Source organism: Scyliorhinus canicula, chromosome 9 (assembly GCF_902713615.1).
Source record: "Scyliorhinus canicula chromosome 9, sScyCan1.1, whole genome shotgun sequence".
In the NCBI taxonomy this organism is placed as follows: Eukaryota; Metazoa; Chordata; class Chondrichthyes; order Carcharhiniformes; family Scyliorhinidae; genus Scyliorhinus; species Scyliorhinus canicula.
The window spans coordinates 70,012,595-70,028,770 of NC_052154.1; the positions used below are offsets into that span (position 1 = coordinate 70,012,595).

The following is a 16,176-nucleotide window of genomic DNA, read 5'->3' on the forward strand; positions in this document are numbered from 1 at the left end:
ATGCACAGAATGGCTTTTCTGGATCTATAGAAACTCCTGCCGTCATGTAGCTGACACCTACCCATTTTATTTCTTTGAAGAGGCTCAGTACCCGGAGGGAAAACTGGTCTGTGCAACTGGAGCGCTACACGCCGGATATCAGTCTAAGCCTGACAAAATATGGTAAGATTCCACCCTCTGAGTTCAACAATAATTGACTTTTCTGTGGTGCTTGCTGGATAGGCCTGACTAGTTAGAAGGATAAGGGCAGTACCATACATCTTCCACGACCTCACACATGCCTTGCACACCACCATGAGCTTGGATAGAGGGATTTGGGCCCCTCATTTTCTGATGTGTGACTGAGACATGCAAGAGGCCTCATTTTGTGCCAGAAAGTAGAAAAGCCACTCTGAGAGGGACGGTCCTGGGGCAGTCTTTTCTTGCAGTCTGACCAACTTCAGCCAATGGCATTGTTCCGGCACTTCCCTGGTTCTATGCTGCGGGCACATTTTGGCAAGTCTATCTGAATACCATTTGCTAGCCCTGATCGAAGGTAATGGATGGCCTGAGGTACTTTGGTTGAGCAGAGTACTGGCACTCTGCACCTAACTATTTGATGTTAACAGGAGTGCCTGACATGAAACATGATCCACTTGCCAGCAGTAAACCACCATGCAAAATACACAAGAAACAGGTTTAGAACAGCTTCCAACATTACAATCGAGTCAAACTACAATGCCACATGTTCTCTCACTACAATAATAATAATAATCTTTATTCGCGTCACAAATGGGCTTACTGCAATGAAGTTACTGTGAAAATCCCCTCCGGCGCCTGTTCTGGTACACGGAGGGAGAATTCAGAATGTCCAAATCACCTAACAAGCACGTCTTTCGGGACTTGTGGGAAGAAACCGGAGCACCCGGAGCAAACCCACGGAGACACGGGGAGAACGTGCAGACTCCGCACAATCACCCATGCCGGGAATTGTACCCGGGTCCCAGGTGCTGTGAAGTAACAGTGCTAACCACTGTGCCGCCCATATCACCACCATAGCACTGCAATTGCCCTAGAATGGTACTTCTCACCTCCCCTCATCACCCTTTCTCCTGCAATCAGTTTAGAATGTTCTCTGAGCACCATAGTACAATCAGTCTGGAAGGGTCAAATTGATGCTGGACAAGGAGGAAAGTTTATAGGGTTGATTCGTGAAAAAATCCCATTGTTGCCACTAAATCTTGCAAGAGGGTCATAACAGGATTTGCGCCGGCAAGATCTCAGTTTGAGATCTTCCCCCGCCCCCCACCAGTGACGTGAAAAGGGCATGAACCTGATTTCCATGAATTTTAATAAATTTTAATATAGGGGTGGCACAGTGGTTAGCATTGCTGCCTACGGTGCTGAGGACCCGGGTTCGAATCCCGGTTCTGGGTCACTGTCCGTGAGGAGTTTGCACATTCTCCCCGTGTCTGCGTGGGTTTCACCCCCACAACCCAAAAGATGTGCTGGACAGGTGGATTGGCCACGCTAAATTGCCCCTTAATTGGAAAAAATAATTGGGTACTCTAAATTAAAAAAAAAAAAATTTAAATATACATAAATCGCTTCACGCCGTAGCAGCCGCCCACGCTGGGTCCTCCCTGCTGGCGGCATGATGTCACGCTTTCAAAAGTGCAAATCAGTCATGATGACCATGTGGGGAGTGCAGATCTGCTTGGAGGCCCTGGGGTTGAGGGCCAAGGGTATGTGCTGTTCCCTCGGGCAGTGCCCCCTGATGTTACAGGGGGCGCTACCGGGAGCACTGCCAATTGGGCTCTGGAGGGTGAGGGTAACTCTCCTCCATTGTGGGGGGTTCCTGTTAGGTGTGGTGGGGAGGGGTGGAAGAGGGGATAGCCCCGATAACAGCATGAGAGAGGTTGGAGTGAGTGGGGGTAGAGTGGCCCCCCCGATACCTCCGTGATGAGCGAGCGGGTGGTTACCCTGAGGTTTGTGTGGGTAGTCCTCCATGTCCATTGGGAGTTTGGTAGAACTCATTTTAACTGCACATTGGAGCGCCCTTTAAAGATGGTGACCTGATCTCTGTGGTGCTGGCCTTGCAGCTCTATCAGGCCCCATCCCTCCAGAGTGACGGCGCAACCCCCTGTGCAATAAGCAGCAGAAAATCAGGTCTGAAAACTCGGCTGTGTCTGTGGAGAGAAACAATCTGGTTTTCAGTCAGATCCTGACAGTTTTCCATTTTTGGGGGAATAATTCCTCCCAAGATGATCACTGAGATGCCAGGGTACAATTTATCCAGTACCTGAGTTTCCTGACTAGTACCTCGTGGCTGCCCTCACGTTCCATTGAAGGTGACAAGGGCCTGGAAGACCTGTGTGAAAAGTAAAATGAGTGAATTCTGGAACACTACAGCCAGTTCAGTCAGTTCTATTTTAAACTTCTAATTTAAGCTGAAATACCTGTTCATTGGACTGGTTGCCGAGCTTGCGAAAAATCTAACTGTTGCAATGTTCCCACCACCACTGGAAGAAATTCAATTTATATATTAGTTTGGATTCTTTCTCATTTTTAGATCAACATCTCCATAACAGTGTCTCAGAACCATGGGCGAAATTCTCCCCCCCCCACGACGGGTGGGAGAATAGCGGGAGGGCCTTCCCGACATTTTTGACGCCCTCCCGCTATTCTCCCACCCCCCCGCCGAAATCCCGACACGAATCGCTGCCGCCGTTTTTTTTACGGCCGGCAGCGATTCACAGCTGTTAGAAGGGCCGAAGTCCCAGCCCTTTACGACCTTTTTACGAACGGCAAACACACCTGGTCCTGCCGTTCGTAAAAACGTCGTGACCACCTGGAAAAAAATAACCATGGCACCGATTGGCACGGCAGTACCACGGCCGTGCCAAGGGTGCCATGGGCCCGCGATCGGTGGGCACCGATCGCGGGCAGCGGGCCCGATGCCCGCGCACTATTTGTCCTTCCGCCGCCCCGCAGTATCAATACGCGGGGCGGCTGAGGGGCAACCCGGACCGCGCATGCGCGGGTTTCGCGCAAAAACGCGATGACGTCACCCGCGCATGCGCGGGTGGAGTCTTCCCACCTGCGCATGCGCGGCTGACGTCATATGACGCGTCAGCCGGCGCTAAATCCGACAAGCGGGCTTAACGATTTTCGTTAAGCCCGACTTGTCGGAGCCTCCGACGTCGGGCTGCTAGCCCCGACGGGGGACCAGAATCGGTCCCCCGTCGGGAAGGGGCGCGATGCCGTAAAACCCGCCCGGGTTTTACGGCAGTTTGACGATTTCTCCCGTTTTGGGAGAATTTCGCCCCATGTACTTGAATTTCCTGTGATGTGACAATAGATAAAATGAATCTGTAGTGCACATTGAGAGTAAGAGGAGGAATTCACAGAATAATACAGTGTAGAAGAGGCCCTTCAGCCCATCGGTCTGCACTGACACAAGAAAAACCCTTGACCTATCTACCTAATCCCATTTGCCAACACTTGGCCCATAACATTGAATGTCATGATGTGCCAAATCCAGGTACTTTTTAAAGGATGTGAGGCAACCCGCTTACCACCCTCCCAGGCAGTGTTTCCAGACTGTCACCACCCTCTGGGTAAAAATGTTTTTCCTCACATCCCCCCATAAACCTCATGCCCTCACCTTGAACTTGTGTCCCCTCGTGACTGACCCTTCAACTAAGGGGAACAACTGCTCCCTATCCACCCTGTCTATGCCCTTCATAATCTTATTCACATACCCTGCAGCAGAAATTTGAATAAAAAGGGATGAGTTGCTTATTCATGATAGATATTCCCCCAAGTTTCCCTGATGCAATTTCTCACTGATGCGCAGCCTCCTTAAGCCAGGGTTACAGGGCCTGTGGTTCTGATTCAGCATCCCCACTTTCCGTACCAGTCAAATCGGGCTACTCAACCTTTCCCAGGACCCATCAAAGATCCATCCAGAAGATGGCGGTAAATCTTGAGAAGATTCCTGTTTGAGGAGAACCAGAAAGATGTGCTCACGCCCACAAAATAGAAACGCAGGCCTAAATCAGCCGCTTTTCCATGTCTTGTGCACTTGCCAGAACTGGTTTTGAGCCCACGCCTGCAATACACAGACTAGAATTGCATTGATCAACAGTTTAATCAGAAAACCACATTCTACGTAGGCCATGTGTATGAACATGCCGTGGGTCAGATCCTCCGGATACGCTGGGCCAGGAAAGCATCTCACTGCGGCGCAGCGTGGCCGTTGAAAGCATTTACCCAGCACATTTTCACTGTAGGATTTCAGGGCTTTCAATCAATAAATATGTTTCCCAGCCAATGATGGTGATTCATGGGCAGCAGTTGCCTTCTACCTCATTCGAGTGACTACTATCATGTGTAAACCGAGAAAGGAAGCGGGATGTCTACCAAGAGTGCCAAACCAAATTCTGTCTTCAGCTCACTCCTCACTTGCAAACCTCCCAGCAGCAGTCACTGGCGAGCGGTTAGGAACATAGAATATACAGTGCAGAAGGAGGCCATTCGGCCCATCGAGTCTGCACTGGCCCACTTAAGACCTCATTTCCACCCGATCCCCATAATCCAATAACCCCTCCTAACCTTAGAACTTTAAATGAGATACACCTGATTATAACAAACATGTCATTTTTTTTTTCTTCTTCTTCTCTAGCCCCTGGTAAATCGACCAATACCATATTGCCACATTACCTGGTTGGGGCTGTGCTTCATGGAAGCATGTTTCAGAGATGGGACCACAGCCCTGTGCCACCAATTCCCAGCCCACACTTCAATGGAAGCTCCTCCTTGCTTCCTCCCACTGCCAGAACATGGGTGCACTGAATTAACCCTGTAAACATGCCCTATAGAACATAGAACATACAACAGTACACTATAGTACATGAAGCCCTGTATCAGCATCAATACAAGTTGAAAACCGCCAGACTGGTGCAAATCTGGTTATTATTACTATTGTGTGATACATTCATCAGCAAAGCCATCCCAATACATTCCAGAAATCAGACTCACGAGCAGCTCAGAGGGTCAAAGAGAAAACAAGGTGAGGAGAACTGGGTTGGGATTTTCCACTCAGCAACAATTGGATTGGATTGAATTTGTTTATTGTCACGTGTACCGAGGTACAGTGAAAAGTATTTTTCTGCAAGCAGCTCAACAGATCATTCAGTACATGGAAGAAAAAGGAATTAAACAAAATTCAAGAAAATACAATCCCCAAAGCCTCCTCACCCACACAAGCTAGGGACATATGTATGATCCTCAATGTATCCACCCAGAACGATGATGTAGTCTACAATACAGGATGTACTCTGTATTAAATCATATCAGAAAATATGCAAAATCTTACACAAATATTCTCCAAAGATCTCTCTTACCTGACATGGATATCCAGGATATTCGGACAGATGCTTATAGCATTTGCTATGGTAAGAACACCGCATACAGTGATGTTATTGCCGCCTAATCTGAAGTAAAAGGTGGAATTTACATTATATTTACAGAATTCTTATTTCTTACAAACTTACAAAGAAATAAGCAAGGACCAGCTGTTGTGACCTCCAGACTCTATAACAGGGTTAAGTGTTAAACTGTCTCTTTTAATTTAAGGATGTCATAGGGAACTCTGCCTGGTAACAGGCCAATGTGATTGGGTTGCTGGGGGGGGGGGGCAGGTCAAACCCTATTCGAAGACAGGTGTAAGTTTTAACAGCTAGTCACAAAAGAGGAAGCAGCTTTACTTGTTGTTTGTAGACTCACAGATTCTCAGAGACAGTCAGAACGAGGGTTGGTGAAGTCGGCCCAACAGATGCTGCTATGCCAGGCAGAAGGACTGTTTTGGGGGTGACCACGAAGTGGATGGTGAGGATGGAACCCATGGTCGAGGAAATAAAGATTGTGAAGGGGTAGAGACCACAGAATCACCAAAGGGTACCTGGCAATGGGAAGTCCATTTAATTATGCTCATATAGTTGTTTAAAAGGTCAGTAAAAGATTCAATTTGATGAAGCACGATAAAGGGATCCTGTTAGAGCTGGGAGGAGTTGGATTTTAAACTCATGATTATGGGTGGACTTTTACCTGTATTTGGCAGAGATCGGCAGTGGTCGGGAAAGCGGCGTTGAAGACAACGGCAAGGGGTGGGCCCATGACATCACAAAAGGTGGGGCAGGCTCTGAATGAGCCCACCCTACAACCACCCTGGATTTTCAAAGATCGGGTTGCCATATTAAAAGGACAGCCCAGTGCAAAAAAGTTCATAAGAAACAGCCACCTTCCACACCCCGACACTGAATCATGGCACTCTGTCCAGGCACTGGCTGGGCACTGGCCCCTGAAACTACAGTGCTGAGGGAAATGTCACAGAGCAGTGCCAGGGCAGTGTCAGTGTTAGCTCTGGAAGAACTCGCTCCTCCACCTTCACCCATTTCTATTCCTATCAATTTATTTTCATTTCTTCCATCGATCTGTTTTTCCCTTACCACCATCTCCCGACCCCCACAAGGGCCAGATTTTCCATTGACACACTGCTTACCTTTGTTCTGCCATTATAACATTTTGATCTCTTAATGTGCCACTTTCAGCATTTCTTTTAGCCAATATCGCCACCATTCACATTCCCTTTGTCTTTTTGCCTTTGACATCTTAGTCAATCTCTCCCAAACCTCCTCCTATCCCTGGCCCTCTATCCAGCTCCACTGCTCCACCCCTCTGCTCCCACAACAGTATAAAACTCAACCTATTTCCAATTCTCTCCAGCTCTAACAAAGAGTCAACCAGACTTGAAACATTACCTCTGTTCTCTCTCTACAGATGCTGGCAGACGTACTGAGATTTTCCAGCATTTTCTGTTTTTATTTCAGATTCCAGCATCCGCAGTAATTTGCTTTTATGCTAGAATCTAATCAATGGATTCATATCATCTATACGGGGAATAATGAATACTTAGGATGATCAATGACAATAATTTAATTTCAGGGTACCGATTGTTTACTAAAGGGATCAAATGCATCAAACCATTCTGAATCAAAGTTTGATGCAGGATGATTAAATCTAGCAATCATTCTATTCACTATGATGGGGGAAACGGTTCTGTTGATATTCCTTTGTTACAAACTTCTACAAACATTGTTTTATGGCAGGTGTTTACCTAATAATTTGAAACAGATTAAACATGGTCTTAAAGTAATGTCAGTAGCAAGATGGTGCAAGTCTTGAAGCAAAGGAACATCTATATGAAACTTTCCACAGGTTTCATAGCACACAATGTGGACCTGACATTTTAACCAGAATGCTCATTGTACTTACTGGGTGTTGAAATCCGTACTGAAACATTCATGATTGCAATATTCTCTTTGCAATGTAATTCCGTTCATAAAAATATGCAGTAGATCCACCAGAAATATCATAGAACCAGCAAATAATAGTGTAGGGTGGGCAGGATCTTCCTCTGTGATACCACCTGAAATGTGGTGGGATTATGCTAGAAATGGTGATGGATTGGAACCTCTCTAACCCTGCCAGCCTCCATATCCACCAGCAGGCCTACCACTGCTTGCTCCCCACCCCCCGCCCCACCCACCTCACGTAAATGGTGGCTGGGGTCAGAGACTGGATCCCAAACGGATTTTCCTCCTTTCCACCCAGATATCTGGATGGTCTACTTTATCCTTGTATCTTGTGAGATAGTATGATGTACAGTATTGGTCTCTTATTCAAGGAAGGATGTAGCTATGTTAGAAGCATTCAGTGAGGGTTTACAAGACTAATGCCAGGAATGGTCAAGTTGTTTTATGAGGGAAGGTTGGAAAGATTAGGTTGGTGTCCGCTGGAGTTCAGAAGAGTGAGAAGCGACTTGTTTTGAAACCTTTATGATCCTGAGGGGTCTTGACCGGGTGGATGAGAGAGGGTGTTTCTTGTTGTGGGAGAATCTAGAACTAGGGGTCACTGTTTAAGAACAAGGGGTTGCCCATCTCAGACAGTGATGAGGAGAATTTGTTTCTCTCAAAAGGTAAAGGAAGCAGAATTCTGAACATTTTTAAGGCAGAGCCAGATAGATTCTTGATTAACAAGGGGGTGAAAGGTTATTGGTAGTAGGCAGGTGGCTCTAATCAGATTGGGCATGATTATTGAGTGGCCGAGCAGGCTCAAGGGGTCGAATGGCCTGCTTCTGCTACTAATTTGCACGTTTGTATAAGAATTTAACTTACTCAATTTTTCTCAGGCTTCCCATTTGAGGAAGTGAGTCAACAAGCACTGCGATACCAGCATCCCCCAGTTCATTATCTTGCAAGCTGGAAAGAAATTGAAGCACAAAATAGTAAGAAATGTCAGGCATGAGTTGAACAAGATCACTCAACTTGGTAGAATCGGTTATGATACTTGCTTTATTTCTTCCAGGTGGTGACAGTTTTTCAGTGCAGGGGACAAGTGGACAACACCCTTCGCACTAATACTGCAAGATGTAAGGCTAGAATCAAAAGTTTGGTTCACGTTAATATCTCCAAATTAAAGCAATAACAATTTAGAAGGAAAATCATTAACAATATAGTGGTGCACAATAAACAGCAAGAACAACAATATCGTACTTTTCTATTTTAAAAAAAAAATCCGAATTAAGGGGCAATTTAGCATGGCCAATCCACTTACCCTGCATGTCTTTGGGTTGACTCTACACAGACAGTGACCCGGGGCTGGAATCAAACCCGGGCCCTCAGCTCCGTGAGGCAGCAGTGCTCACAACAGTGCCACCATGCCGCCCTATTTATATAGTATAATTTATATTCACTATTTAATGTAGTGAAACATCTTGGGCGGGATTCTCCGACCCCCCGCCAGGCCGTAGAATCGCCGGAGGGGAGGCGGCGTGAATCCCGGCCCGCCGCCGGCAGCGGCCCCCCGACGATTCTCCGGCCCACGATGGGCCGGATAGCCGCCCATTTTCGGCAGGTCCCGCCGGCGTAAAATACACCAGGTCCATACCTGCGGGACCTGGCTCTGCGGGAGGCCTGCGGAGTCCTCGGGGGGGGAGGGGGGGGGGAGATCTGGCCGGGGTGGCGGGGGGCACGGTGGCCTGGCCACGACCGGGACCCACCGATCCGCGGGCGGGCCTGTGACGTGGGGGCACTCTTTCTCTCCGCCCCGGCCGGTGTAATGGTCCACCATGGCCGGCGCGGAGAAGAACCCTCCTGTGCATGTGCTGGGATGATGGCAGCACACGCTGGCGCTCTCACGCATGCACCAACTCACGCCGGCCGGCGGAGGCCCTTCGGCGCCGGTTGGTATGGCGCCAAGCCCGCTGCCACCGGCCTAGCCCCTGAAGGTTCAGAGGATTCCTCACCTTCCGGGCCGCCTGACATCAGAGTGGTTCACGCCACTCCTCGGCGTCGGTATGGCCCGCCCCATCAATTAGGGGAGAATCCCACCCCTTAAAATACTCCACAGATGCACTGCCTGACAAAAACTAACATTGAGCCAGGAAGGCAATATTAGAACAGATGATAGAGGCAGCTGAAGGGATGGCAACCATTGTACAATTATACTATCCAAACAGGGTTCAGCTAACTCAACACACTCAAAGATAGCTCAGCACCACTGAGTAATGAGAGGAACATTAGTCCCATTATTACGATCCCAGACCAGGCCCTAACAATGGATAGAATACTGGACCGAAACCCCAATATTTGAGTTTATTTAAAAGTCTATCGGAAAGAATGATTCACTCCAGGGGTGATTGCATGAAGAAATAGGGCTTGGTTATTTTTAAAACAGAACTTTATTCTATCTACAATATTAAACATTTTCACTTCACAGCCTAAAACAGTTTAAAATTTACACCTTAAACACAATGACTCAAATTCCCAATAAACAACAAGAAAAGAAACGTACAGATCTCAATCTATCTTACTATGGGAGAATTGTGGACTCAGAATCAGGGCGATCAGAAGGAAACTCCTCTCGCTCCAAAGTGTCTCCACCAACTGCCTCTCTAATGCTTTCAAAATGTCTCTCCGCCTTCATTGGCTCCACCCAGTAATGACCTCATCTCCCCGAGCTGAAAGCAACTCACCTAAGCAGGCTGCAAAGCACATTAACTTTCCAATGACTTCCCCGGGAAAACCACTATGCTTTTGCCCAAGATTAAAAAAACACATTCCTTTGTCAATTTCACCTGCTGGCGCGCAGTGGGTTAGCCCTGCTGCCTCACGTCGCCAAGGTCCCAGGTTCGATCCCGGCTCTGGGTCACTGTCCGTGTGTAATTTGCACATTCTCCTCGGTTTGTGCGGGTTTCACCCCCACAACCCAAAGATGTGCCGGGTAGGTGGATTGACCACGTTAAATTGCCCCTTAATTGAAACAAATGAATTGGGTACTCTAAATTTATTTTTGTAAAAATTAAAAAAATTTCACCTGCTGGCTGCTAAAACCATCCAGGCCCTGCAGAACAGAATTCTTTGTAAACAAACACATTCTAACCCCAGGCTTTTAACCTTTAGATTGCCCACTACATTTATAATTCAATTTTCATGACATCTTCCAACCATCACACCATGTACCTTTAACACCAGAAGAAAGTTTTATTAACTTCACTCAGGAGTTTAAATGCAGTATGTAGCATCAAATAGCAAGCAGATGAATACCTAATAAACAGAGCAGCAAGTTATTGTATCAGGTGATATTTGGTTAGAAACATATTTTTATTACAGGACTGGGACTGCTTTCTTTGCTCATGTCCTTATATTATTTGGTGCAATTCCAATTACGTCACATGAGTCACTACAATCATTACAATGGAGTATGAATACATTTCTTACATAAGCTTCTTTAGGCTGCTGATTTTGGGAATGACTTCAGATAACGTTGCGGCAAATTTGTCCTCATATTTTCTGCTTTTGAAACTACAATTGGAAAAGGGAGAATCAATACACACATTGTTTGTAATATTTTATAAATGAAACAAAATTAAAACATTCTTTGCCAGACAGTAGCAAACTTTGGAGTTCAAGCATCGATAAATTTGCCTAAGGGTCAGGTGAATTGCAAATTTGTCACACGCAGGGCTGCTCTGTTTGCTCATGGGTGCGGCCATGAGGAATGAGGGAAAATTATGCGATCCACCTTTTCTCTCCTTCAATGCTTTGTGAGATACATTTCAAAAAAGGGATTCCGATCCTGCTGCAAGGGGTCTTTAAAATGAAAGATTCCATGAGCCTGGATTGGATTAAACAAACAAAGAACAAAGAAAAGTACAGCACAGGAACGGGCCCTTCGGCCCTCCAAGCCTGTGCCGACCATGCTGCCCATCTGAACTAAAATCTTCTATACTTCCTGGGTCTGTATCCCTCTATTCCCATCCTATTCATGTATTTGTCAAGATTAGATTGGATTTGCTTATTGTCACGTGTACTGAGGTACAGTAAAAAGTATTTTTCTGCGAACAGCTCAACAGATCATTAAGTACATGAAAAGAAAAGGAAACAAAAGAAAATACATACTAGAGTAACACAAGGTACACAATGTAACTACATAAGCACCGGCATCGGGTGAAGCACACAGGGTGCAGTGTGATGCACTATCAATTACGAGACGAGAGTAGAATGTAATCAAGGCTTTATTACACAGAGATGTGTGGCCTTCTACACCAGCTGATGAAACGGCTGCTGTTTGGAGTGCACACACATTTATACTACGCCTACTGGGCGGAGCCAGCCAGCAGGGATCTACCCCCGTACCTGTAGTACGGGGGCCTTACCATAATACCCATATATATAATATAATACAACAGTGGTGACTACCACATTCACCCCCTGTTAGAAATGAGTCCAGCAGGGGTGGTCGAAAACTATATATATACAGATTGGTTTTAAAATCACAGAGGTTACAAATTTAGACGATCGGGCACCTTGATCTGTCGTTGAGAGTGCCGCAGTGCTGGTGGCGACTCAGGTGTTGGCTTGGTCTTCGGTGACTCGGGGAGCGTGTCGAAATCCTCTTCATCCCCGGGTGGGAGCAAGGGGAGGACGGGTTGTCCTGGAGCGGGGGCTGCAGTGGGGTGCGCTGGGGGGAGGGAGGGTGGCGCCGGGACAGAAGTGGGGGGGGGGGGGGGACTCAGCTGGTGCCAGGTCCCTGAGGGGGACGGTGTCTTGGCGGCCGTCGGGGTTCACTACATAGGCCTACTGCGGGTTTGCGTGGAGTAGCTGTACCCTCGCAACCAACGGGTCCGCCTTGTGGAGCCGCACGTGCTTGCGGAGGAGAATGGGTCCTGGAGCTGCCAGCCACGTTGGGAGCAAAACCCCAATGGTGGACTTCCTGGGGAAGGCAAAGACACGTTCATGGGGGTTTCATTAGTCGCGGTGCACAGGAGTGACCGAATGGAGTGAAGTGCATTGAGGGGGACCTCCTGCCAGCGGGAGGCTGGGAGATTTCTGGACCGTAGGGCCAGCTGGACGGCCCTCCAGACCGTCCCATTCTCCCGCTCCACCTGCTTGTTTCCCCTGGGCTTCGTCCTGCTCAAGGGAATGCCCCTGTTGAGCAGGAATTGGCGCAGCTCATCGCTCATAAATGAGGATCCCCGGTCGCTGTGGGCGTAGGCGGGGAAACCGAACAGAGCGAAGATGGTGTTTAGAGGTTTGATGATGGTGGCAGACGTCATATCGGGGCATGGGTTGGCAAAGGGGAATCGGGAATACTCGTCAACCACACTGAGAAAGTACGTGTTGCGGTCGGTGTAGGGGAGGGGCCGTTTGAAGTCCACGTCGAAGCGTTGAAAGGGGCGGGAGGCCTTCACCAGGCGCGCACGGTCTGGCCGGTAGAAGTGGGAGGTGCCAGTCAAGCGAGCTACTTTTCATGGATGGTATCAAATTTCTGGAGTGTTAACGGAGCTGCACTCATCCAGGCAAAAGGAGACTATTCCATCACACTCTTGACCTGTGCCTTGTAGACAGTGCAGGCTTTGAAGGAGTCAAGAGTTGCCAGAATTCCCAGCTCCTGACATAATCTTGTCATCACAGGGCTGAATTTTCCCAAATAAAGGCCGACTGTCATTTTTGGCAAGAAAATCAATGTCATTCCCACAGGCTCCAGCGGCACGATCCGGATCGCAATGTTTCGGCTGGCACTTTGAAAAAATATTTAACCCCCATGTGAAAAACGCCGCACCTGAGGCACAAAGCATCTGATGCACCCGCCCCAGGGCTCATCTGAACATGACAATCAAGGGGACTCTGCATTTAAATGGCTCCACAGCAGTTGCCAGGAGGATGGCAGCCAAGAAGCCCGCTTCATAATTCAGTGAGGGGGCCTTCACAAGAATGTTGGATGTCGTGGGGGAGACAAGGGCAACTATCAACCTTCAGAATGGCAGGAGACTGTCCAGCAAGGCCATGAATTCCGGTGTCAGCAATGGTCAGTGCCAGCAGCCTGACCAAAAAGTAGGGGGGGTGCAGTGTTGGAAGAAGATTAATGACTTAATATGATCAGGATGGCGAAGTGTTCCCTGTCTCCTCTTGGAACTCCACCCTTTCGTCACCCCTGAAATGTCACCAGGAACCCACAAGCCATCACCTCACAGGTTCTCAACACCTAACGCCCCCAGCACCATCCTCAAATATCCCTGGCACTCCTCATCAGAACCCCTTCCCGCTAAGGAGCAGTGCCCACACATACCAGTTATCATTGACCTCTGACCTGCCAGGTGTCCAGATCATATTATCTCCATTTGTATCCCTGCAAGAAAAGATAGCCCACAACCGAAGAGAGAGAAAACGGGCAGTGAAATGCTGGATCTGAGGATCCTGACTCCATTCGAGGACAGGGCCACGTGATATACAGAGAAACAGCCGGTTGAACTTGGACTGAGAGCAAGATTGGCCTGCAGGAGAAAAGTGAGGAGACACTGCACCTCCAAAGCCTTGACCAGACCATGTACTAAAACCATGTTCCTTGCCTTGAAGGAATATCAACCGAAGAGCCTGGCCCATCAACCAGCAGTGTTCCACCACCCACCGTTGAAAGCACCTGGGAAGAGGTCTCGGAGGAGGATACGGATGAAGTGACGCAGCGATCACGTGCACCATCCATCATCGCTGAGACATGCAACCCGGTGGGCAAACTTAGCAGGCAGGCTTCTGGGTCACTTTCTGGTGAGCACCACACAGCTTCTGATGTACACCAAGTGGAGGCAGGAACATCCCAGGCATCAGACCGTCCGAGGTCTGCTGGATCCCAGGACTCAGCCCCAGCCAGGTGCTGGGTGTCTCTGGACATGTTCATCCCTCAGTTGCTGGACATGCAAAGACAGAACCAGGAATACCAAGAGGGGTTGTCAGTGACATTCCTGCGACTGCAAGGCTGAATGGAGGAATCCTAAAGCCTCCTGTCACAGGAGAAGGTGCTGGCAACGTGTGGAACCCAGGCCAACACTGCGAAGGTGGCGTCCGCAGAGGAAAGCCTGTGGCTTCAGGTCAGATCTATTGCGGGAGAACTCCAAAGCATGGCTCAGTCCCCGAGGATCATGGTTGAGGGCTTCAACACCATGGTCCAGATAATGGCGGTCCTCTAGGACTGGTAGTGCCAGATGACGGCGAGGCTTTTGGGCTCACTCCAGTTGCTCCTTCACCCCATGGAGTAACCCACAGGCCCATGAGCTCCAGGAAGGAGGAGGAACCACTGGAGTACCCCCTGGGGCTTTCCACCCAGCAGAGCCTAGGAGTGACCAGCCCTTCTGAAGCTCATCTTCCTGATGCTGGAAGGGACAGAGGGTCAGATAGTTTGGGGTTTTTATCAAATGTCACAAATACACATGTTACCACATTACAAACTCTTGTTCTTCACCACCTCACTGTCATTAACCCTCCCCCCAGTGGGATGGAGCTTCACCCCAAATGGGCACAGCTCTTCTCAAAGGCCCTCAAAGTCAGACAAACAGTTATGCCCACTCAGAGAGAAAATAATATAATTCCTGAAAGGACTCGGACATCAATCCATAGATCCTTGCTCCTAATCCCCCTCTAGTGCTATGCGACAAAGGAATCTTGCGCCAAATATTGCTCACACATGAGCTGAAAAGTCAACATGTTGGCAACAGACAGACAGGAATCAGGCATAAGCAATAGCTGAGATGCATCTCAGAGTTTTCCTCACCATGAGTCATCAACACTGTCCTGCTTTTCTGATCAGCAGACACAAGGACACACCAGGCCCAGCATGCCGGTGACTAAGGTTTACTGCAACCATCCTCCTATGGTAGCAGAGGGATTAGCATGGTCTTGTGGAGGGAGGGAGGGACCTCGTGAGTTGTCGTACAATATGGTTTTCCTATCGTACGAAGCAAGAAGTGATGAGGGTATCCCTGGTCTTTCTGCCCATTCAAACTCACCTGTCCTCCACCCTCTGGCTCCTCTTGGGCCTCTTTCTCCACTCCCTCCTAGTCTTTCTCATGGCCAGGGTCAACTGAACAGTTCTATACACCTTGACGGTTAATGGTGCAATGGCAGGTGCTGGGGTCCGACACTTATGCAGATACAGTCTCTGTTGATCCCGTGCACCCAAGCATTTATCCTTAATCCATGAGTTATCACCCCTTTGCTTGACTTTGAGAATATGGGCAGCTGGCATTGTTAAGGGTCAACTCGTGAAGGCCAATTAGTTTGATGGGCAAGAGTCTCGGGAATGTTAGAGGGTATAATTACTTCCTGCATCAGGGATAGGCAAGGCTAATAGATGCCCTTCTTCCATCTTCCTGAGATCCCATTGCTCTCAGGCCTTAAAAGCTAAGACAGCCATTCCATTGATTTTTGACGGTTTCCCCCCTCATACTGGCTGGCCACTGTGTTTCCTTCTATTTCAGAGACTCATCCACCCAGCTCCTTAGGTCCACCTCCTTCAGTCTGATTACACCCTCCCCCTCCCCCCCCACCATGAGCCCCGCACCCACGGGCACCCCATACCCCCAACAGCTGACCAACGCAGCGCTCATTAAACTTTACTGACAACACAGGCAGCCGACTGACACAGTGCTCTAAAAATATTTAAACGACACAGGCTTCAGGACAATACACTTCAGCTGTGACCTGATCCCAGAGGTCCCCGACCTCCACCGTGTACTGAGCCCCCCCCCCCCCTCCCCCCACCCCCACAACACCCTTGAACCCCTCCCCCCTTGGACTC

The 16,176-nt window shown here is 48.5% G+C and overlaps 1 protein-coding gene across 1 annotated transcript in view; it reads right to left on the reverse strand.

Annotated features, from left to right (window-relative positions):
• The window catches only part of nlrc5 (NLR family, CARD domain containing 5), a 238,677-nt gene that overhangs the window by 150,691 nt on the left and 71,810 nt on the right, over positions 1-16,176 (reverse strand). The window contains exons 7-12 of the mRNA XM_038806870.1: positions 10,824-10,907; positions 8,396-8,479; positions 8,220-8,303; positions 5,388-5,477; positions 2,439-2,501; positions 2,282-2,350 (exon numbers count right to left, since the gene is read on the reverse strand). Coding sequence (XP_038662798.1) covers positions 2,282-2,350; positions 2,439-2,501; positions 5,388-5,477; positions 8,220-8,303; positions 8,396-8,479; positions 10,824-10,907 — 474 coding nt within the window. The remainder of the gene's footprint in view (positions 1-2,281; positions 2,351-2,438; positions 2,502-5,387; positions 5,478-8,219; positions 8,304-8,395; positions 8,480-10,823; positions 10,908-16,176) is intronic.